This window comes from Propithecus coquereli, unplaced genomic scaffold (genome assembly GCF_000956105.1).
Source record: "Propithecus coquereli isolate 6110/MARCELLA unplaced genomic scaffold, Pcoq_1.0 Scaffold478, whole genome shotgun sequence".
NCBI lineage: Eukaryota > Metazoa > Chordata > Mammalia > Primates > Indriidae > Propithecus > Propithecus coquereli.
The window spans coordinates 608,227-631,190 of NW_012150596.1; the positions used below are offsets into that span (position 1 = coordinate 608,227).

General features: G+C 40.2%; 1 protein-coding gene across 2 annotated transcripts in view; it reads right to left on the bottom strand.

Annotated features, from left to right (window-relative positions):
- MAP7D3 (MAP7 domain containing 3) overlaps positions 1-14,874 on the bottom strand; it is a 30,512-nt gene extending 15,638 nt beyond the window's left edge. The window contains exons 1-7 of one of the 2 annotated variants that reach the window (XM_012655483.1): positions 14,808-14,874; positions 9,910-10,008; positions 9,737-9,820; positions 8,288-8,451; positions 4,778-4,892; positions 4,137-4,241; positions 760-855 (exon numbers count right to left, since the gene is read on the bottom strand). In XM_012655483.1, the coding sequence (XP_012510937.1) occupies positions 760-855; positions 4,137-4,241; positions 4,778-4,892; positions 8,288-8,451; positions 9,737-9,820; positions 9,910-10,008; positions 14,808-14,871 (727 nt within the window). In that variant the 5' untranslated portion in view covers positions 14,872-14,874. The remainder of the gene's footprint in view (positions 1-759; positions 856-4,136; positions 4,242-4,777; positions 4,893-8,287; positions 8,452-9,736; positions 9,821-9,909; positions 10,009-14,807) is intronic. The other variant, XM_012655481.1, reaches the window with a different exon arrangement.
- Between the last annotated feature and the right edge of the window lie 8,090 nt (positions 14,875-22,964).

Consider the following 22,964-nt stretch of genomic DNA (forward strand, 5'->3'; position numbering starts at 1 on the left):
GAGCCCAGGAGTTTGAGGTTGCTATGAGCTAGGCTGACGCCATGGCACTCACTCTAGCCAGGGCAACAGAGTGAGACTGTGTCTCAAAAAAAAAAAAAAAGTGAATTTTGCTGTAAATATCTTGCTCCATTAAATCTTTATGTTCATAAAGATCCCTGTGTCAATGGCATTTGTTCTAATAGGATTTGACCTGAATCAATTACATGGAGAATCTTCTGTAAGCAAATGGTTCAGTATGAAACAAAAAGCAACAAACACATGTGAAAGGAAAATGCTAGGGAAAGGTGTTAAAAAGAAACTACTTTAAATAAAGAAGTACTTCAGTAATAATTATGACATTTTGTGTGTAATAATCAGCAGTAAAAACACACACAAAGGATACAGGTGGCTAATGCTATGGAGCAAGAGAGTAAAGCTTTGAAGTTCAAAATGTGGCCAGTAATTTATAACTTCTAAATGCAAAATGATGAAATGTTGGGAGTGAATCAAGTCTTCCAGTACAAACCTATCTATACCAACATTTTGTGATTTATTTCCTCAGCTTCATTATTGACACCTTGTCAGATGATGGCAACAATTACACTTCATTTAAAGACAGACTTTTCTGGCTTCAGCCAAATAAACATGGCACCAAAGCACATTTTTTCATTCAAGAAGGGATATTTTGGTTTCCAATTTTAGGAAAAACTTTTCAAATAACTCAATGTAATATACCTCTTTTAAACCCCTATTTAAGATTTGTGCTTAGAAGTAACTAACCACCTGGCTTTTCTTCCCCTTGTTCTGTATCAGTAGATGAATGTAGTTTGCTATCTCTTCTATTTAAAGATGAGCTTCTCTTCTTTTCCGTTTTTCCTAGAGATCAAGTGCAAAGAAATATTATTTTTCACAAACTACTTAAGTATATTATTTCAGGAGTGAGCCACTCCTTTTTCAAATATTTTTCATCTTCTCTACCTTTGTTTGTAAGAATTTATTTAATTTCAAATATTATACAGAATCTCTACATCCCCCAACTTAAAACTGGTTTCCTTTTTTTTGTGGGGGGGGCACACTGAGAGACAATTTTTTTTTTAGTTTCCTCTGTAAGTTATCTGAAATGAGATTAAACTATTTAGAAAATGGTTAAAATTAAGAGGAAACATGTCTGGATATTATTTGACAACATCAAAGTTTCCAAATTAGGAATATACCTTTAATTTTAAAGACAATGTATAATACTAAAAGTAATTTATACTTTAGTTATAACTAGTATTTTTTGAAACGAAAGTATTAACATTCGGTATAGATGTCACAATTTACGCAATTCAACTATTCATAAGGAAAAATCTGCTTTGTACAGAAACTTTTCCATATCACTTGAAATATTCTAGCTCAGAGTACTGAGGAATGTCCATTTATAAAATAATTTCTGGTGACTTGTAAATTAAAGTACACACTGACAATTTAGCATCATTCGAAAATTCCTTGAATTGATAATGTGATTGAGCAGCATGAACCACAGAGGTGTAATCAATTCAATCATATGATTAAGGCAGTATCCTTCATTAGCATACTGTAAGAAATGACAAAATGGCGTGAACAATTATGAGTAAGCAATGAGTAGAAGAAAAATAGATTATTTGAATCAACCAAGATTTAAAATATTACAGATTAGATTATGAACTTCATTTGAAATCTTGATCTCTCTGGATTGAGCAGGTTTCATTACAATTTAAAGGGCATTTACAAAGGTAAGACATGCCAATATGAATTTTATTTTCCCTGAAATCATTAACTACAGAATTCATCATTTCAGAGTATGCAACATACTGTACCTTCAAGCAAGTTATTTCACAAAGTATCGTCCACACATACCTTCTTGTATTAAAAACTAGCAAAGAAATCATTTAAAAAGTTATTTGGAATTGCTCCTTCACAGTACAATTTAACTAATTATTACCTTAAAAGCCATCACCTGTCCTCTTTACATGTCTCGTTGATATGGCAAATAGACATATTAATGAAAGCATATAAGTGTTTGCTCATTACATGAAATACGTAATAAATGTCTGTGGAATAAATCCTTGCTAAATTCCTCAGGGCAATTAGATAGTAAAACACAATTATTGTGGAACAATTAAGATATATTAAAATGAAAGTACATAAACATGGCAATGCAATTAATGTTATCTAATTTTTCTAAAGGATTTAGTTGGTGAATAATAAATTACTTTTACCATATGACAAGCAAGGTGCTAGAGAATATCTTCCCACATTAATCTCTGAATGAACTTGGGGTATACATAAAAGTGCTTTGGGAAAGCATATTGAGAGGGTGGGGGTGGTAAGTGGATCAACTTTTCTTAGACCATTACAAGAGAAAATGTGATACACTCAAACTGACAACAAAATAAGACCTTTCAAGCTCATCGTTGAAATTGTAACAGAGTCCTAAAAGTACAAATAACATAATGTAAGTTTAAATAAAAATCATTTTCTCCCAGAAATCCTTTTCAATATATTAAAACTATAATACTGTTTTAGACAAAAATCAAAATCTTTTTCATGAGGTTAACCACTGTTATAATCAATTATACTTTAAATGGTGTCCAAAGTCTTGCTGTACTGGAATTTTACAGCAATCAGCATTGCTCAAAAAATGTCGAGGCACCTAAATAACACACAAAAAATTTTTAATTCAAACTATAATTATGTCTTTTTCAATTCACAAGGCACAAAAGCAGTATTTCTTCATGTTTTTTAATGGCTAAGTTTGAGGCAATGATATGAAATTTGTTTGCCCTTTTTCCTGCTGAGATCACTCCTATTTTTTCCTCTGGAAAGAAAAAGGTTTTTTTTTTCCTGATTGATAGGTATGGTTGCCTAATCCATTTCAATTATTACTGAGAAGCAACATGTGCTACAAGCCAGAAATGGTCACCAATACACACTCAGGTATAGATTTTCTTTTCTTTTCTTTTTTTTTTTTGAGACAGAGTCTCACTGTGTTGCCCGGGCTAGAGTGCCATGGCGTCATCCTAGCTCACAGCAACCTCAAACTCCTGGGCTGAAGCGATCCTCCTGCCTCAGCCTCCCAAGTAGCTGGGACTACAGGCATGCGCCACCATGCCCAGTTAATTTTTTTCTATATATTTTTAGTTGTCCAATTAATTTCTTTCTAATTTTAGTAGAGACGGGGTCTTGCTCTTGCTCAGGCTGGTCTCGAACTCCTAAGCTCAAACAATCCGCCCACCTCGGCCTCCCAGAGAGCTAGGATTACAGGCGTGAGCCACCACGCCCGGCCTAGATTTTCTTTTTAATAAAGAATATTAATTAAAAAGCAAATACCAGGAACAAAAAGGTATTTGAAGTATCCATAGTAGATAACTTCATTTTATTTAAAAGAACACTGTGTTGCTACAATGAAAAGTTGTAAAGTAGAGCTTTAGCAATACATCTATCATTAAACATTGTTATCACTTTATTTGTTTTAGGGGAAAACATGGACTTATAAGTGAGAGGTACAATTTAAATATCATGATCTATCAAATGACCAAAATATAAACCATAAGAAAGGATGTTAAAGTAGAAATCATTGAGTTTCTTGGAGTCTGAACTATAAAACAAGGAAGGCAATTATACTTGCCTGTCAATTTTATAAGATAATTGTGAATAACAAACATGATATGTAAAGCAGATCAACCTGTCCACTGCTCGCTCGCTCTCTCTATATATAATGCTATTATTTTTCTTAAATGAAGCAAGTCATGATACTTAATGGAAAAATGAATGACCAGTCTAGCCATTGCTTAGAAAACACAATTCCATTTACGGGTTAGCTAGAATGTGAATTAATTTTAAAATAAATAATTATGCCACTTAATGGCAATGTCTTTTGGCCAAAAATATGTTTTGGTTTGAGATATCTGAGCCCAACAATCCCATCTGATATGCTTAATACAAAAATCACAAAACAACGATTTATATTCATGAAAATACAAAATATGTCTCTCTCTCTCCTGTAAAATAAAGTGGTACTCTTCTGAAATAAACCTAAATGTTCCATAATATAAATAAGCAGTACTGTAAAAATATACATAAAGAACTGATTTCATTAAATGAAATTCAGTAGAATACAGGAAATAACTACTTACCTTTGGCAACAGAATTTTGAAGACCTGCAGGTGACATAAACGTTTGTTTATGAAAAGCAGAAGTCCCCTGTTCAAGTTTTTCAGTAGATGTAGATCTCTTATTGGCTGAGAAAAGATAGTAATATTTACTCTAATCATATTTCAAGAACAAAGCATCATTAGCTTAAACAAAATGACTTTTCATGATGTTGTTATAAGAAGCACTGACATGCATTAATCAGGTACACCATGTTCATTGTCGTTCCTTCCTTCCAAACTATATAAATTTATGTTTTCTGAAATTGTGTAGAATTACGTCCACATACAGGAAAATTTATAGTGCATCAACAGTAAACAAGGCAGACTTAGTTTATTTTTTTAAATATGCATTAGATAAGCTGTGTAAAACTTAGTAATTATCCATCATTTTTCTGTTGATTCTAAGTTTAAGTAAGATTTTGGGCATATTGAGTTAAATAAAATCTATTATAAAATTTTACCTGTTTTTTTGCAATGGATATGACACAAATTTAAATTTACTATGTACAGCATTTTCATTTAGGATACAAAGATTAAAACCTTGCTATTAATGCAATCTTATAATAGACAATATTTAAGCATGAACATTAATGAACTTAAAATTTATCAGATGTATTAATTACCAGATCTGCTCTCAGAATTCGCCAGTATAGAGCCTTCCCATGACCATCGTTTTTGCCGAAGTTCAGCACGGCTGCTCCGTTCCAAAGTACGATAAAGAACAGCTTTATATCTTTCCTATTTAAAATAAATGCCAACTCATTTTTACGTATTCATTACATTGGTTAGTATAATTTTGATATGTGGTTTATAAAGGAACTCCATCACCGAATTTCTGTATCAGGTAAAAGCTTAAAGTAACTGGAGACATGTCTCAGGGATCAACCAGTAACAGTGCTTCTCCTAAATAACTTATCCTAGGGATACTGCATTGAGGAACCAATCATGCTTTCCTCCTTGCTTGTATTGTTAGGAAATTTAGAGCCAAATTTGTAGCCTATCTCTAGCGATTGTACAGAAACTGAGTTGTATACTTTCTTGTACACTAATCACATCTTATGCTTTATTATTTGCCTACCTTAATTTACCCTCTGCTGGATTTCCTCAACCATTTATTTTATCATCTGGTATGGTATGGATTTTTAAAAGTCACCTTAAATTCTTTGTGAAATGAGGCAGGAAGAAAATCAACATGCATAAACGTGAAATCTCTGCCAGAGTCATTTACTATACCCGCATTTGTAACAGCTTAAATTCTGGTGTTAACTAATAAAAATAAAGTTTCAAGGCCGGGCACGGTGGCTCACGCCTGTAATCCTAGCACTCTGGGAGGCCGAGGCGGGTGGATTGTTTGAGCTCAGGAGTTCGAGACCAGCCTGAGCAAGAGTGAGATCCCGTCTCTACTAAAAATAGAAAGAAATTAATCGGACAATTAAAAATATATAGAAAAAATTAGCCCGGCATGGTGGCGCATGCCTGTAGTCCTAGCTACTCGGGAGGCTGAGGCAGAAGGATTGCTTGAGCCCAGGAGTTTGAGGTTGCTGTGAGCTAGGCTGACGCCCTGGCACTCTAGCCCAGGCAACAAAGCGAGACTCTGTCTCAAAAAAAAAAAAAAAAAAATTATCGACATCTTTGTCTTGACCTCAACTTCAATTTATACTGGTCAAGGCAACAACTATATGTCAATTAAATGCCACACTGTGGCAAAACAACTCCACTTCCAGAAACGTGTTCCAGAAATGAGTTCTTTTCTCAGATATTTCTCAACCCTGTACTGCAACCTACCATGGATTTGCTCAGGTAAGCAAATCAATTTCAAGGCCAGAGATTTTCCATTCTTCCCTAACAACTGTTTCATAGCAACATCATCCTTACGATGTCCCCACCAGTTTTCTGAGGACAAAGAAAAACATACTAGAAAAATGGAGAGCAGCCCATATCCTAGGGAAAAAAAGCAATTTCAATTATTTAAAATAAAATTTACCTAATGGCAATATTTGAAAATTATATTTTCTAAAAGGAAGTTGTTCTAAATTACTTAGAAACCCTGAAACTATGATAAACTGAAAACAGAGATTAATCTTGCTTGATTAAAACATTTCTGATTCATAAGAATTATATCCCACTGTTTCTGAATGCATCGCCCCTCTGTGCTTTCAGATTCCTTCTTGCATCTGTGGCCACACAGAGCTCACAATGGAAGTTCCCGTCCTGTCTCACATGTATCTCCTGTCCATGCACCACCCTCCTTAGCTCTACTGAGCGGATTTTTTTCTCTGCTCTCCAGAATTTCTCTCTCGCTTTTGCTACTTACAGTGTCTCATGTCCCATGCTCTGTCTGGGACTCTCCTACACTATCTAGCTCTCTGGGGTTATTTCTGTTTTGCCCCCCTCCTGTTATGTCTCTGGCTCCCTTTCTGTCTGCAGTGTCATTTTGTTGCATTCTCTTCTCTTCTATGTGCCCTCCCTCTCTCAGCTTCTTCTTTCTCTAAGATGGTCTTTTTTTTCCTGTCTCAGTCCCTGGGACTCTCTCTCCTCCAGGGATGCTCCCTCACTCTGCACACAGTTTTCTATTTTACTTTCTTTGGTTCTCAAATTGTCTTTACTTAGTTCATATTCCCTCTCTGGCCTTCATCTCTTTGCCACAGATAAGTAAAATAAGGAGATGATTCACAGAGGACAATGGAGAATGACAGAAATTCTGAATGACAGTCTACCAAATACTGGAACATGAAACACACTGAGAGTAAACAATCACAGAAAAAGGGTCAGAAAGATAGAGAAAGAAAGAGGTAGTGGTCCATGGATGAGGAAGAAATGGCACAAGAAGAGACCTAGAATCAGGAAGATGTCCAGATGGAACACAGGGCTGGAGGTAAAGCAAGTGCAAGAGCAACTGTGTGTGCAAGGAAGGAGGAAAAGTGAGCAGCACAGGGAAAGCCAAAGAGAAGCAGCTTCATGGGAAGAAATGGAACCAAAGAGAAAAGGAGAGAAAAAGAACTACAAAAATTAGAACAACAGAAAATATGAGAGGGAGATAAGAAATACACATATACTAAGAGAACAACAGGCAAAGAGTCCAAAGAGTTCAAAAATGGGGAAAAACAGAGAAGCTAAAACAAAGACAATAGAAAGAAAACCGAGCCGCCTCAGGCAGAAAAAGGCCAGAGTCAGACACAGACTCAGAGACAGACTAAGCTAAGACTTATTTAGGGACATTCGAGAGTCCCTGGAATAAACAGAGAATGCCAGCAAGAAAGAGAATGGTGTCACAGACACCATGCCGGTTTCAGGAGTAAAGCATACTCACAGTAAAGTAGCGGAATGGCCTACGAGAGAAAAATTTGGTATCAAAGAGAGCGAATCATACAGAATGAGACAGGTAGCCGGACGCCTAGGAAAAACAACAAAAGGCAAATTGACTGAAGAGGGACAGAAGGGTAAAAGAGAGGGCATGACAAAGCCATTGACTCATACCAACAGAGTACTAAAGACACCAAAAAAAGAGTCCAGAAAGGAAGGGAGAGTGGCAGTGCCACAAAACAAGAGATATGCTGCCTATCAACGACAGGTCCAGAGGGGTCCCATCAGGAAAGAGAATGTGAGGAACACAAGGGACAGGGGGCTAAGGAGGGAGACAGTGTGGTATACACAGGAGGGAGCCAGGGAACCTGTAAGGGAGAGAAAGTGCTCTGACTTGGCTGGGGAGTCATGCCATTAGAGGAGTTGTAAGAAATCAGTCAGATGTGGGCATGTGAGGGAGGGTCAGACAGTGGGGTCTGGCCTTTTTATTCTCTAGGCAATGGGACAACAGCAAATGCTTTCTGGTAGTAGATAGAGCAGCTCAGAGCAAACCCTATATGCCACATCCTGAAGGTGGACAGGGTTCTGTTCTTGGATCTACAAGGTTCCTCCTCCCTAAGGCTAGAGAGTCTCAGCTCCTGGGATCTTATGAGGACAGGGGCAAGAGCTGCTAATGCTGAGGGGAACAGGGAGGGAAGAAGAAAGAAACAGCTAGGATTGGTTCCCTTTCTACAGGGCCAGTAAAGGCAAAGAAGGGCTAAGAAAAAAAAATATTCCAGACCCAGGCAACACAGTGTATCATCTGATGAAGGGGCTATAAAATTATGTACCCTTTCTTCCTCTAACTTCTGTTTTCTTTTTTCTTCTGCGGATATTCTCCGCTGCTCATCTTTTTCTTTTTGCTCTCTCAGCTTTCGCTGTTTTTCTTCCATCTGTTTTTCATATTGGATCTTGGCCTTTCTTGCTTTTTCAAGTAGTTGCATTTCTTTATTGGCTGAAATATTCCAAATACATTTTCAAGGTGTAAGAGCCAAGAAAATATTTAAGTTTTCCACATTACATACATAGAAGGAAAAATTTAGCATATCTCATTCTCTTTCTTAAAATAATACAAACTGTGCTAGTAACTGAAGATTACATAAATGAACAGAGGTGGCCACTAAAGAACCACTTTCACTGGGTGTTCATTTGACTCTGGAGAACTGGATTGTCCACACGAGATGACTCTTACCCTGTCCAAACTATAATTCCAAATTAAGAAGAAATCTTTTCTTTCATGTTATATTTCTGATTTGAGCAAAAGTCAAACCTCACCAGATTACTATGCTGTACATTAAAATATACATTAAAAAACGACAAGGCCAGAATACGTGTTTTGTTTCCTTCTACTAGGAAACTTCTTTCAAAGTCCTCATCTATACAGCATGCTGGTTTTACATTAATGGACTTAGCCATACATCACATTATAGAATACCATAATGTTTTCCTATATTCAAATTTTCCCTCACTAAATGCTTCTAAAGGGTGACTTTGTATAAATTAGGATCTAAAAGAATAATCTTTCTACAACTTGAGAGCATCTTTTCTCCTTATCTATGCTAGGATTATTAGCAACTTATTTTCATTTTTAGAATCACTTTTACTAAAATCCCACTCTGCTTGTTTTTACAAATGTTGAAAAAATTTTCATACTTTTGTTTTCAGAAAACCAAAGCTAACAGAAACTACTCCCTCAAAAATTAAATAATTTAGGGCCGGGCGTGGTGGCTCACGCCTGTAATCCTAGCTCTCTGGGAGGCCGAGGCGGGTGGATTGTTTGAGCTCAGGAGTTCGAGACCAGCCTGAGCCAGAGCGAGACCCCGTCTCTACTAAAATTAGAAAGAAATTAATTGGACAACTAAAACTATATAGAAAAAATTAGCCGGGCATGGTGGCGCATGCCTGTAGTCCCAGCTACTTGGGAGGCTGAGGCAGGAGGATCGCTTGAGCCCAGGAGTTTGAGGTTGCTGTGAGCTAGGCTGACGCCATGGCACTCACTCTAGCCCGGGCAACACAGTGGGACTCTGTCTCAAAAAAAAAAAAAAAAATTAAATAATTTAGTCAAAGATTTTTCATGGGCCTTCTTTACCCGATTTAGTAAAAGGATTTAACCCAACATAATACATAATATAAAAATTATAATCTATTATAGAAAAAAATTAGGAAAAGCAAGCAAAATACTTTCAAATATATACATAAAATTCATTCATTTTGATTTTTTTAAAAAGTCTAAAATATACCATCTTGCTGTCTCCTCTTCTCTTCCCTGCGCTCCTTCGCTAATCTTTGCTTTTCATCATTTTTAAGCACAGATCCATCTATTACTAAAAAAAAGATATAGTTAGACATTAATAGGATATCAAATTTTAAAGATATGACACTAACATCTATCAAAGCATAACAGAAATGATACCTGGTTTACATGCTGATCTCAGATTTGAAGACTGGGACGCAATCGGGCTAACTCCACTTTGATTCCTTCTTTCTTCAGCGATTGCATGAGCCGCAGCAACTAAAATACAAGGAGATAAAGAAAAGCGATTAGATATTAAGAATATAGTTAACACAGGGGTCAGCAAACCACAGCGAACTGTATCTTTGATGATAAAGGATAGAACCACTTCTACAAGGTAAAATTATGACTGATTAATCTGGGTCAACAACAAAGATGTACTGAGTACTTACAATGTTCAACAATACTTTAACAAAGAATTAAAAGTGGTCACTGTGGGTATGCCAGGGTATTTGTAAACATAAAGATAACTAAAGTTGTTAGTGGCAGTGGTACACAAGCTTATAGATGAGTGGGAGCCAATGATTAATAGCTTTCAGAAATGTCTCAGACAGTACATTATACCAAGTATTAGAAAAATTGAGCCGGCAAGAAATTGGAAAAAATAAGTTTTGCCATAAATTGGGAATTTAAAAAATAAAAGTTTAAAAATTTATGGATCTGAATCTGGAAGCAAAGTGTTAACAGTGACATCCTCAGAGATGGGGCCCAATATTCAGGAGCACATTTATAAATTAATAATATAATAAATTATTATAAATCTAGTTAGATCAGGGACTTTATACCCTGGATGCACATTAGAGTCACCTAATGTATACTGTTTGGGTGATAGGTACACCAAAAGCCCACACTCCACCACTATACCATACATACATGTAACAGAATTCAACTTGTACCCCCTAAATCTATTAAAATTAAAAAAAATAAAGTATATGAATGTGTATCCAGAACAAAAAAATTAGCAATGCCTTCCCCTCTCCCCCAAACCCCCAGGCTCTGTGTGGGGCCCAGGAACCTACAGCTAAGAGCTCTATTGTGATGCACAGTGAAGGCAGAGGGAGAACCACTAATCCAGGAGAAGGAAATCTCCAATGAGATAACATTCTACATAGAAAAATGTCAAGCAAACGAATATAAATTATATAAGGTGCTAACACATGTCTTGTGCAAAAAGGCAGAAGAGTGATAAATAGACTTCAATAAGGAAGAAGTGTAAGGGTAGCACAATTTGAGGAAAAGAAAAACTAAAATTCCGGGATACACAAAAATTATTACAGGAGAATCCCTGAACCCTTTAATTGTATGGCTCTATCTAAAATGCCCCACAGTACTGTGTATCTCCAGGAAGGGTATGGAGAATAATACTGAAAACTAACTCTGTTCCACCCTTGTACAGAAAGCACAGGAAGTATGCCCCTGCAATACTGCATACAAGTCTAGTTTCTATATATCCAGAAAACAGCACAGTTGAAGATGGGCAGTTAAAATAACCAAGAAAATAGAGGGCTGTCCTTGGACTTATAGAATGAATGGACTCTGAGATGTTAGTTGCCACTGAGGAAAGATATCTGGGAATTATTTTTTTTAATAGTGTAACCTTGAAAGCGACATCACAATTGCTGCCATAGGGATCATCATTTCAAAAAAGAAAAGAGAAAAGGATTTTTTTAACTGCAGAGACCTAATAGTTCAGATAATCTATGACCTAGGTAAATTTGAAGATTAGACTCTTCTCAGCTTAATATTTAACTACTGGTCTGTAGACCACAATTATCCTCTGAATTTGAGCACTAGTGTATTAACAAAAATTCTTAAATACAGTCTATAAATTAAACCCTCCCACATAACCCCCACTTGCAACATTTCTATGTGAGCACCACCAAGAAAACAATAAAGTACGTTGTAGTATTGTTTTTGCACATTCAGTTCTGCTTAGAAGTCCTAAGGATAGTGTGTATTTGACACAATTTAGCTGACAATTTCTCTCAAAATGCACATTTTTACCAGACTATTTCAAGATTTTATTAAACAGAAATAACTTTAAGTAGCTGTGGTGGGAATAATGAACCAAATAATATAAATGTTAATGTGGTAATAATATCAAATCTGATTTTTACATCTTTATATCCAAATTTCTGCTAGCAAGAAGTACATTGGCAGGCATGGCTTTAAAAACTATTTAAAATGTCCAGGCAACGGGAGAAAGCATCTATGTCTGGCCTTAACAGAGTCAACATTTTATTCAGCTTCACTGAATGAGAGAATTTACTTAACATGCATTTAAATGAAGGAATTTACTTAATATTCAGTTAAAGTAACAGCAAGGTATAGTAAGTATAATACAGTATTTCTATAGTTCTTATACTAATTCTAAACCCCAAATTAAAGTTACCTTTTGTCTGGAGATTAAATAAGAAATTGTGTACTTTATTACTAAAACTGAATTATGAATCCTAGCCTGTATCTTAGCCTGCCATAAAAAATATTATATATCACTTCACCAGTTACAAAGTTGATTTGTATTACCTCATTTAAATTCTTACAACAATCTTATAAAGTACACATTATTTTCCACCAAGTTTTTTTTCTAAAGATGAGAAAACTAAAGCTAAACATAACTTCCCCAGTCACACAGGTAGTGAGTGGTGAACCTAGCATTTAATTGTACATTAAAAAGCAACTTTATTTTGAAATATAAAAGTATTAAGAAAAAATAATAGGAATACAAAGAGATCTGTGATCAAAAATAAGGCAGATCCATGGAATTTTGCCTCAAACGACAACAGCCAAAGTCATAGGGGTGAGAGAGACTTTCAGAAAATTCCAAGTTCAAACCAAAGATAGCTTGCCTTGATGTCTTGGAAGCAATTTTCTACCATCTAGAGCTGTCTACAATGGAATAGCTACCTGGAAAAATATCAAGCTCCTCATTAGAGTACACATTCGAGTTGTAGAAGCTGCCTAGGATTTTACAGCTGGGACTCTGTACGTTGGACTAGATAACTTTAAGGTTTCTACAGCTCTAAAATTCTATGATAATCTGGCTGTCAATCTCAGTAGTTTTTTCTGCATTTGTAGAAAGTATTCTTTGAATAATTTATTCTAAACTGGGAAATCATTTGTGAATTTAGAAAAACAAGGGAAAGGTGACAAGTCAGTGGCAAAGTTTCTTATACTCATCTGGTTGAAATATTGAAATAAATTTTTATTTTGAAATAATTCTGCATAAAAATATGAAACACATGCTTTGTTAAAATAAATATTTCTTTGGTATGTGGCAACCTTAGCACAGTGCTATGCACAGAAAACTCAATAAATGTAATTTTATATAGGCATACATTAACACATATATATGAATACAGAAAATAAATGTATGCAGACTGTGCCATGCTCCCAAATAAGTTATTTGTCCAGGACATTGTTTTAAATCTTGCAGTCAGGCTCCCAGCAGGAGATGAAACTGGCTTTTTAGCAAAAACATTTCATTGTCTCATTGACTCCTTCGGGAAAACGCTGAGACCAGGAGGGGAGTTCTAGTCAAGCTAGCTCTCTGTGAAAGCCTAACATGCGATGTTTCCAATTCCTAACGTGAAATGGGCAGCAAGATGTAAAGTAGGGTCCTGGGCTAAGCCTTTTTTGCACGGCTTTTAAGTTTTTGGCTTGAAATGCTATGAATTCAAGCAACTGCCCCCTACATAATTCTAAAATACTTTCCAGCATTCAATATACACATGCTTTTAGGGGATTATCCAATATATTAGAATAAATGCTGGTTAATTTAAATCACTGAAATAAAGCAGTGTCAGACAGCCTTCAGTATCATAAGTAATACAACTGTTTATTGGAGACTGTGTCTAGGTGAACCATAAGCTAGACAGAAGAGTCTTTTCTCTCTAATGGAATGATGAAAGTCAGTATTTGCTTCTGACGCACTCTTTGGAGAGCTGATAGAAAGTGTTCTTAAGTAACGCATGGCCTCCCAATTGTAGCCAAAATAAAGTTTTTAATTGCAAGTGAAAAAAATCCCTAAAGATTTCAATAAAATCGTTTTATTCACGCTCATAGCAGAGGAAACTAGCCTGAAGGCAGGCTACAAGCAACCTCCCACGAGCAAGAAATATTATCTCGCTCAGGTAGTGGAGCAGTTTTCTGGACTAAGCAACGCGCTGCCAAATTCTATAAGGTTAATGGTTTTAAGAGCGGAGGGACTTTTTGGCGAAGGGACCCGTTGAAGAGAAAGCACTCTGAAGTGCTGATTCTCGTTCAGTTCAGCTTAGGGACTGCAAGATGTCCCAAGGAAGGTGACATCTTGTCGAAATCATGCGATACAGCAAGCAAATCAGGAGATGCAGACGGCCAAGTTTCATCCCAACTTGCAAAGCAACTTTTAAAGCCCCCTCCCCCCGCCTCCTCCCTGGACCTTGCCCTGGAGGGTGTGGAAAGCAAGCCTTTGGGAGCGGGAAGGACTGCGACCCTAAAAGAGCCTTAAACCGCGAACGCCCGGGGCTAGGAGAAAACTCAAACTTTCCGAGCCTGGAAGGACTGCCCCGGCCGAGGCGGCGGCGCTGGCGCGCGGGGTCCGGGCGGACGCCCGCACACCCCCGGCAGCGGCGCGTCAGTTCGCGCGGTCGCGGTGGCGTCCATCGCCCCTCAACGGCAGGCGAGGCTCGGGGCCATCCGCGGGCTCCGGGGTTCCAGCCACCCCGACCCCGCCCGCCCCAGCAGCGCGCGTTAGTTCCCTGGCGCCTCGCCCGCGGGGGTCTGGGCGTTGGTGGCGGCAGTTGGGCAGTTGGCGGTGTAGGCCGGCCGTTTCCCTTCCCGCCCTCGACCCAGGACGACTCCCTGTCCCAACCCAGGGGGCTCCGGCAGGGGTGAGGGGAAGATCGCGCGGCGAGAGGCGACTCTGGAGAAAAGTTTTCTGGCGCGGACCCCGCCGCTCCAACGGACCCCGGGGCCGCGCGAGTCCTTCCTCCCACGCGGACCCCAGCCCCACCACCGCGAGCCACCGGCCCGCTCACCCATCCGTTCCCGCAGTCCCCTCAGGGATGTGCTGCCACCCGCGCCAACGCTGCGGTCCGCCATCTTCGGAGTCGAGCTGCGAGCCACTGGTGGCGCTTGGCCCGCCGTGCGCGGGCGCCTGCGCGGCCTCCACCTGGGGCGTGGCCGAGGCGCCGGGGGGCGTGGCGGGGCGGAGCCCGAAGGGCTGCCGCACCCGCCTCGAACGCGCACAGTAGGCAAGGCTGCTGTTCGCGCACCACGTCCGGCCCCGCTGGGCAGCCACTACCTGGTCTAAAGAAAGACTCTGCTACGTTGCTTACTCTAGCCCTGCTGCATTCTGCAGACCAGCCAATCAGCGCCTTGCTGCGCATCCAACATTCCTTTCCTCCTTTCTTCACCTCTACCTAGCAACGCAGAACATTCCTTCCTTCCCCATCCATTCGTTCAGTTAAGGGGCATTTGCAGCGTGCCTCTGGGTGCCCTTGTAGTTTACTAGCCTTTGAAGCACTACACAAGGAAAGGCCCAAATTGAGGGAAGAGGGTCCAGGGAGAGAGGTGGGGAGGAGAGTAGGTTGCTGTGAGGTGCTAGGGGCCCCCACCATGAGTAGAGACTTTCTTAAATTGTTGTAGAATAAATCATGATACCCTTAGGTCCCAAAAGTTGGGTGAAATATCTTTAGGATGTTTGTGGGTCTTTAAAGTGGAGCAGAGGACTTATTGGCATTAATTTCTCTGGATTTGGGGGACAGCCCTTCAGGGTTGCAGAATGTTGTTCCTATTCACAACGAAAACTTACTCGGCCTAAAGTACCTTCGAGGAGTGGAGATCACTTTGTAGACATTGCCTGTACAAAATGGAGCCACCTAAGTTATGAGTATGTGTGCTGTGACACATGGCTGTAGGGAAGCAATTTATAGTTGGAGACCCCAAAATGGGGCAGGCGACCACGTGTAAGATGAGCACTTTCATGAGTCCACTGAATCTCAAAATATCATGGGCACTACAAACTGGAAGAAGCTAATAACAGCAAACACTTATTTTCCTCTTTACTATGTGCCAAGCAATATTCTGACACATTACATGTACTAACTCCTTTAGCCCCTCTACTGCCCTATGAGGTAAGTACCATTATCACCCTCATTTTACAGATGAGGAAACAAAAGCAGAGAGGTTAAATCATTTGTTCAGAGTCACACAGGAAGTGACAGAACTGGAATTTGAACCCAGAACCTCTAACTACAGTATCCACATGCTTAGCTTTCTGTGATACTATTTCATGAGAGTTGAGGTATAGATAACTTATAAATGATTAGTTATACAGAATGCACAAAGCTCTAAAAATACATAAGAAAAAGACAACCTCCAAAAAGTGAACAAAAGGCACAAACAGGCCTCTCACAGAAGAAAAAACACAAATGGCCAATAAACATAAAGAAAAATGCTTGAACTCTTTAGTAGTCAATACAAACAAAAACTACAACAAGACATCATGTTACACCTACAGGTCTGGCAAAAATTAAAGAATGGACAATAAGTATTGATGAGGATGTATTGACAGATTAACACTAGTGGCGGGGACGAGGGGGGGCAAGTTTGGCATTATAGCACGCAAAGCCCTGCTTCTAAGTCAATACAGAGATGAATGCTTTGCATGGTGTCCAGGATGGTAGCAATGATTATTAATATGACACACACGTGCTTAGGGCACCAGCAAAGTACACACACATACACAAAAGCACGTTCAGTTTTGATGAATTTATTCAGAATTTCACAAAGAGAAAATCTAGAAAGATGCAACGTCACCTTTGTAGTTTGTTGCAAAAATGTTGAACCCAAATCTAATAATGAAGAAACATTCAGACAAAGCTAGACTGGCATATTCTACAAAACAACTGGCCTGGATGCTTCAAAATGTTAGTGTCATGAAAGGCTAGCAACAAAAATCAGGAAAGTGTTCCAGATCAGAGGAGGCTAAAGAGACCAAATGTAATGCACAATTCTTGATGCCGGTTTAAAAAAAAGAAAAAAAGCTTTAAAGGGCAGTCATTATTGGGACAATTGGAAAATTTTGAATATGAACTGTATAGTAGAAATATTGTATCAAGGTCAAATGTCTTGGGTGTGAGGATGATATTGTGGTCACATAGGAAAATGTCCTTTTTCTTAAGAAATAAATGCTAAAGAATTTAGGGGTGAAGCATCATAATTCCTGAAACATATTGGCAAACAGATCAGGGTGTAGGAGGAGATGACCTTGGCCTAATCTTTTCTGTCAAAGGAATATTCTGTCTGATATCCAGCTTTATGTAATTATTAGCACATAGCACAAACTGTACAATAATGATAACCTTTGTTTAATCTCCTTTATTGCAATACCAAAAACTCCGCATTTACTAACTTTACCTTCCTTGTTCTCCCTTTTACCCCAGCAACACGCCTTCGCCAGCTGGGTAAGGGCAAGACTGTGCAGTCAAAGTCCCTACCAATGGGATGAGACACAGCCCAAGTCTGCGTTAGGGATAAAAAGGTGAAGAACTTCCCTGTAGCATGCGCTGCTGGCTGGTTGGCTGCTTTTGCTGCTGCTATGGGCCCTTCTCATCAGAAGTAAAGATTTTGCCTTGCTGAGACAATTTGCAATGTCTGACTATTTTCTTAATGGTACTGCAGGTTACTTCTAACAGTCTGGGGGCTCGTCCGGGATGGCCCATTCCCTTTGGAAGGAGGACTCTATCCCCACTCCTGGGGGAGATGTATCCCGCTACCTCATTGTGGCAGCCCTTGGGATCCAGGTGATTGAGACTCCCCAAAGCGGTGAATGAACCCAGGCTCTCAGCAATGCAGGGAAAAAGGCCTGAGCAGGAACTGTGGCAACCAGGTAACTCCATGCAAGGACCAAGGTAAGAAAAGTCGCAGGGGGCGACAAAGTATTTCCTTGGTGGTCAGGACATTCCAGAGGGTGTGTGTGTGACTGAGACGTGCCTTGGGCACAAAGCGATTGTGAAGTCCTGATCCGTGGTTCTGTGGCTGCCTCAAACAACTGAAGGTGGTATCTAGGCTTGAACTAGATCCTAGTTGCGGATTTATACCGACACGCCAATGTTAAGAGGAGCCTAAATTCCCACTAGGGAAGCGGCCAGAGTCGGAGGAAGTGGAAGTCAAGAGTGTAAGAAATTTCCAGGAGGGGGTGTTGAACCTCTAGACTAGGACACACATACAGCCAGGAAGCCGGGATGGGAAATAACAAAAGTAAGAAAATCTCTAGAGAAAACAGAAGTAAAGATAAAATTCCCCCTGATAGCCCACTAGGATAATAGGTGGTAAAATATTGTTGTTTCATTCGGATGCAAGAACCCATTCTTAAAAACCCTTTCCCTTGGCCCAAATTTGATTCCCATGAAGACTGGGTTTGTTTGCCAACTTTTAATTGAATATGCTGATTGCAGAGCCCTGTCTTTCAGGAAGAAATCTGACTATGCCCTGTATTGGAGAAAGGGTCCCATTGTTTTGTTCCCTCTTAAAGGGAGAGACAATAAAGAAACAGGAAAAGAGGAAAAAGAGAAGCTCTCTCCCCCTTGGCATCCCCTTTCCTCTTGTCAACGGAAAAAAAGACCAAACTCTGTAAAATAATTTTAAAGAGATTTACTCTGAGCCAAATTTGAGGACCACGACCCGGAGCCATGCCCAAGAGGCCTTGAGCAAGTGGACTTGGTGTGGCGGGTTGCAGTTTGGTTTTATACATTTCAGGGAGACAGGGGTTACAGGTAAAGTCATAAATCAACAGGTAGGAGGCATACATTGGTTTAGCCCGAAAAGGTGGGCCATCTCAAAGCGGGGGCTTACAGGTTATAGGGGGGTTTGAAGATTCTTTGGCTTGTAATTGGTTAAAGACATGAAGCTTTGTCTAAAGGCTTGGAATGTTTTAACATAGGAGCTGTTTATCAGAGAGAAGCAACCGGACATAGATTTGTTGTGTAAATTGAGGACCTGTAGGTTTGTCTTGCATACCCTTAGGCCTGTTAATGGGTTACAAAGGATGTCCCCAAGAAAGGAGGGGGGCATGATAAGGCACGTCTGACCTCCTTCCTCCTGGCAGGCAATTTAGTTTTAGGATATTCCTTTGGCCAAGAGGGAGTCCATTTAGTCAGCCAGTGGGGGGGGGGGTAAGCCTTAAAATTTTATTTTAGTTCACACTCTCTACCCGCCCCTGTCCCCCGCCTTACAACCCTGAAAACCCAGGTGCTGAAGATTCTCAAAATGACGGGCCTTTGTCTGGCCCCCTGGAGGGAGGAGCCAAAGAAGTAAGGATGGAAGAGATGAATCCTGAACCTCCCGCAAGGGCCTCACCTCCTACCCCAACCCTATACCCTTTGCTCCCTAATTTAAGAAAAGAAATAAAACGATGTAAGAAAAACATCCAAAATTTTCCCTTTCCTTCCCGTGGGGAAAAATCCCAGGCATTATACCCACTTCCAGATGTTCCCCTCACTATGTGGCGGAAGAATAGAGTTTGTTAATACTCCCCTTACTAGTTCGGAAGTCAGAAATTTAAAGAAAAAGCTAAAACCTCTGTTAGAAGACCCCCATGGGGTTGCAGATCAGTTGGATCAATTTCTGGGTCCCCAGATATATACACGGGCCAAGCTCACGTCGATCCTGAATATTCTGTTTTCTGGGGAAGGGAGGAGGAGGATGAGGAGACAGCAATGGCCATCTGGGAATGCGAGCACCTGGCAGGCCCAATGAGGTGACCACAGAGGTGAAATTTCCAAATCAGGACCCCCAATGGGAAAATAATAATGAAGCCCAAAGAAACAACGAGAGAGATCTTAGAAATTTGATTATAAAAGATATAAGGGAAGCAGTTCCCCATTCTCAAAACATGGGAAGGGCGTTTAATATTCAACAACGGTGGGAGGAAGGACCTGCAGAGTTTTTAACAAGGTTAAAGGAACAGATGAGAAAGTACTCAGGATTGAATATTGATAATCCCTTAGGCTAAGGGATGTTAAAGCTACATTTTGTGGCCAACAGTTGGCCTGACATTGCTAAGAAGCTGCAAAAACTAGAGGGTTGGCAGGATAGGAATTTAGAGGACCTACTCAGAGAGGCACAGAAATTGTATGTGAGACGAGATGAGGAGAAGCAGAAACAGAAGGCAAAGATTATGCTTTCTGCCATAGAAAAAGCAACCCGAGGCAATAAGGCCCCTAGAAATCAAAAGACCCAAAGCGTCCCACGGAGAGGGTTTCCAGGGAAGACAAGGAAAAGGGCAACCCAGAGGAAGGGGAGAGGATAAATGTTACAAGTGTGGAAAGGAAGGACACTTTAAAAGGGAGTATCTGGACTGGAAGAAAGAGGAAAAGATAATACCCCTCATGACTTTTGATGAAGAATAGGGGGGTCAGGGGCTTTTTTATATTGAAGGGTCCTACCAAGAGCCCTTGATAAATTTGGAGGTGGGACCCCAAGGAGAGGAAATCACCTTCCTTGTTGACTCAGGAGCCGCCCTCTCCTAATGTGCCATCCCACCACGATGCAACTGTCCAATGAATGTCTGCTTGTATCAGGGGTAAAAGGGGAAAGTTTTAACATCACAATTTTCAAGGAGATTCAGGTCATATACAAAGGCCGGAAAGCACAAGTAAAATTTCTTTTTGTGCCCGAAGCAGGAACAAATCTCCTGGGCAGAGACTTGATGTCAAGATTAGGGACAGGATTAGCTGTTAACCAAAGAGCAATCCAAGTTTCCTTGAACCTTCTGTCCACAAGGAGGAGGAAAGAATTCTCCCTGAAGTTTGGACAAAGGAAGGGAATCGAGGAGGGCTAGATGTTTCCCCAGTACAACTTAATCTTAAGACTTCAGAGGAGACTATCAGAAGAAGACAATACCCAATTCCTTTAGAAGGAAGGCTAGGACTACAACCTATTATAGAATGTTTACTGAAGGATGATCTCCTTGAATCCTGTATGTCTCCCTTCAACACCTCTGTATTACCTGTAAAGAAGCCAGATGGATCATATAGATTAGTTCAGGATTTAAGGGCAGTCGATCAAATTGTTCAGTGTCAGCACCCTGTGGTCCCCAATCCATATACCCTCCTCAGCAAGATCCCTTATAGTCATAAATAGTTTAGCGTGGTGGATCTAAAAGTTGCCTCTGGGCCTGCCCTCTGGTTGAGAATAGCAGAGACTTGTTCACTTTCGAATGGGAATATCTACACACTGGGAGGAAATAGCAATACTGGTGGACTGTCCTTCCCCAAGGTTTTACTGAATCACCCAACTTGTTTGGGCAAATCCTTGAATAAGTACTGGAAAAATTTGTAACTCCCCTTCCAATCAAGCTCCTCCAGTATGTAGATGATTTACTGGTCTCAGGGGATGGAAGGGAGTTTCTCAAGGGTGGCCTGAATGCACCCCACCCATCAACAGCAGCCACCGTCCTCTTAATGGAAGAAAGCATAAAACTTACCTTTGGGTGAAGTCTAATTATCAGCACGCCCCACCAGGTCAGAACTATTCTCCACCAAAAGGTGGGGACATGGCTAACGGACTGCAGGATCTTAAAGTACGAAGCCATCCTCTTGGAAAGAGATGATTTAACACTCATCACAGAGGGTTGCTTAAATTCCACTGACTTCCTACTTGGAGGGGAAGGAAATGTTCCAACTGAGCACTGTTGTATGGATTTAATAGAACACCAAACAAAAGTCCAGTCAGACCTTAGAGAAACCCCCTTCCAGAGGGGTCTTAAATTATTTGTGGATGGGTCTTCCCGAGTAATAAAGGGAGAAAGACATAACGGATATTCTGTGGTAGACAGAGTTCAGTTAACCACAACAGAGTCAGGAAGACTCCCAAACAGGCGGTCAGCCCAGACCTGTGAACTATATGCTCTTAACCAAGCTCTAAAATTCTTAACAAAGAAAGAAGGGACCATCTACACTGACTCTAAATATGCTTTTGGAATAGTTCATACCTTTGGAAAAATTTGGATGGAACAGGGACTAATTAATAGTAAAGGAAAAAACTTAATACATAAAGAATTATGGCCGGGTGAGGTGGCTCACGCCTGTAATCCTAGCACTCTGGGAGGCCGAGGCGGGAGGATCAGTTGAGCTCAGGAGTTCGAGACCAGCCTGAGCAAGAGCGAGACCCTGTCTCTACTAAAAAATAGAAATAAATTAGCTGGACAACTAAAAATATACAGAAAAAATTAGCCAGGCATGGTGGCGCATGCCTGTAGTCCCAGCTACTCGGGAGACTGAGGCAGGAGGATCGCTTGAGCCCAGGAGTTTGAGGTTGCTGTGAGCTAGGCTGACGCCACGGCACTCTCGCCCAGGAAACAAAGGAAGACTCTGTCTCAAAAAAAAAAAAAAAGAGGTAATAACCCCAGTTTTAGAAAGTCTAATGTTACCAGAAGAAATAGGTGTAGTTCACATTCCAGGGTATCAAAAAGGGTCCTCCTTTGAACACTGGGGAAATAACTTAGCAGATGAAGTAGCTAAGCAGGCTGCCCTCTCCTCAGAAACGCCAATATGCAATTAACAACACCACATCTCCCTGCCCCTGTTGCAACCCCCATTTTCATCCCAGCAGAAAAAGAAAAATTAAGGAAAATAGGGGCAGAAGAAAATTCAGAGGGAAGGTGGTTATTGCCCGATGGAAGGGAAATGCTATCCAAACCAATAATGAGATAAACTTTAATCCAGCTCCACCAGAGTAGCCGTTGGGGTCCCCAAGCAATGTGTGATGTGATCCTCCACATTTATGGTTGCATAGGTATCTACACGTTAGCCAAACAAACCTCTGAAGGGGGGAAAGTATGCCGGAAAACTAATAAGCAAGCTCTAAGAAGGGTGCCCTCTGGGGGAAGGAATCCTGGGTTACGGCCATTCCAAAGCATTCAAATTGACTACACAGAAATGCCCCAAATAGGCTGTCTCAAATACCTTCTTATAATTGTAGACCATCTCACTCATTGGGTAGAAGCGATTCCTCTACCTGGGGCAACTGCTAATAATGTAGTCAAAGTCTTGATCGAACATATTGTGCCCTGATTTGGTCCGATTGAAAATATTGATTCAGATAATGGGAATCACTTTACTGCTAATATCATAAAAGGACTCATGTGAGTTTTGGGAATTAAATGGGAATATCATACCCCCTGGCACCGT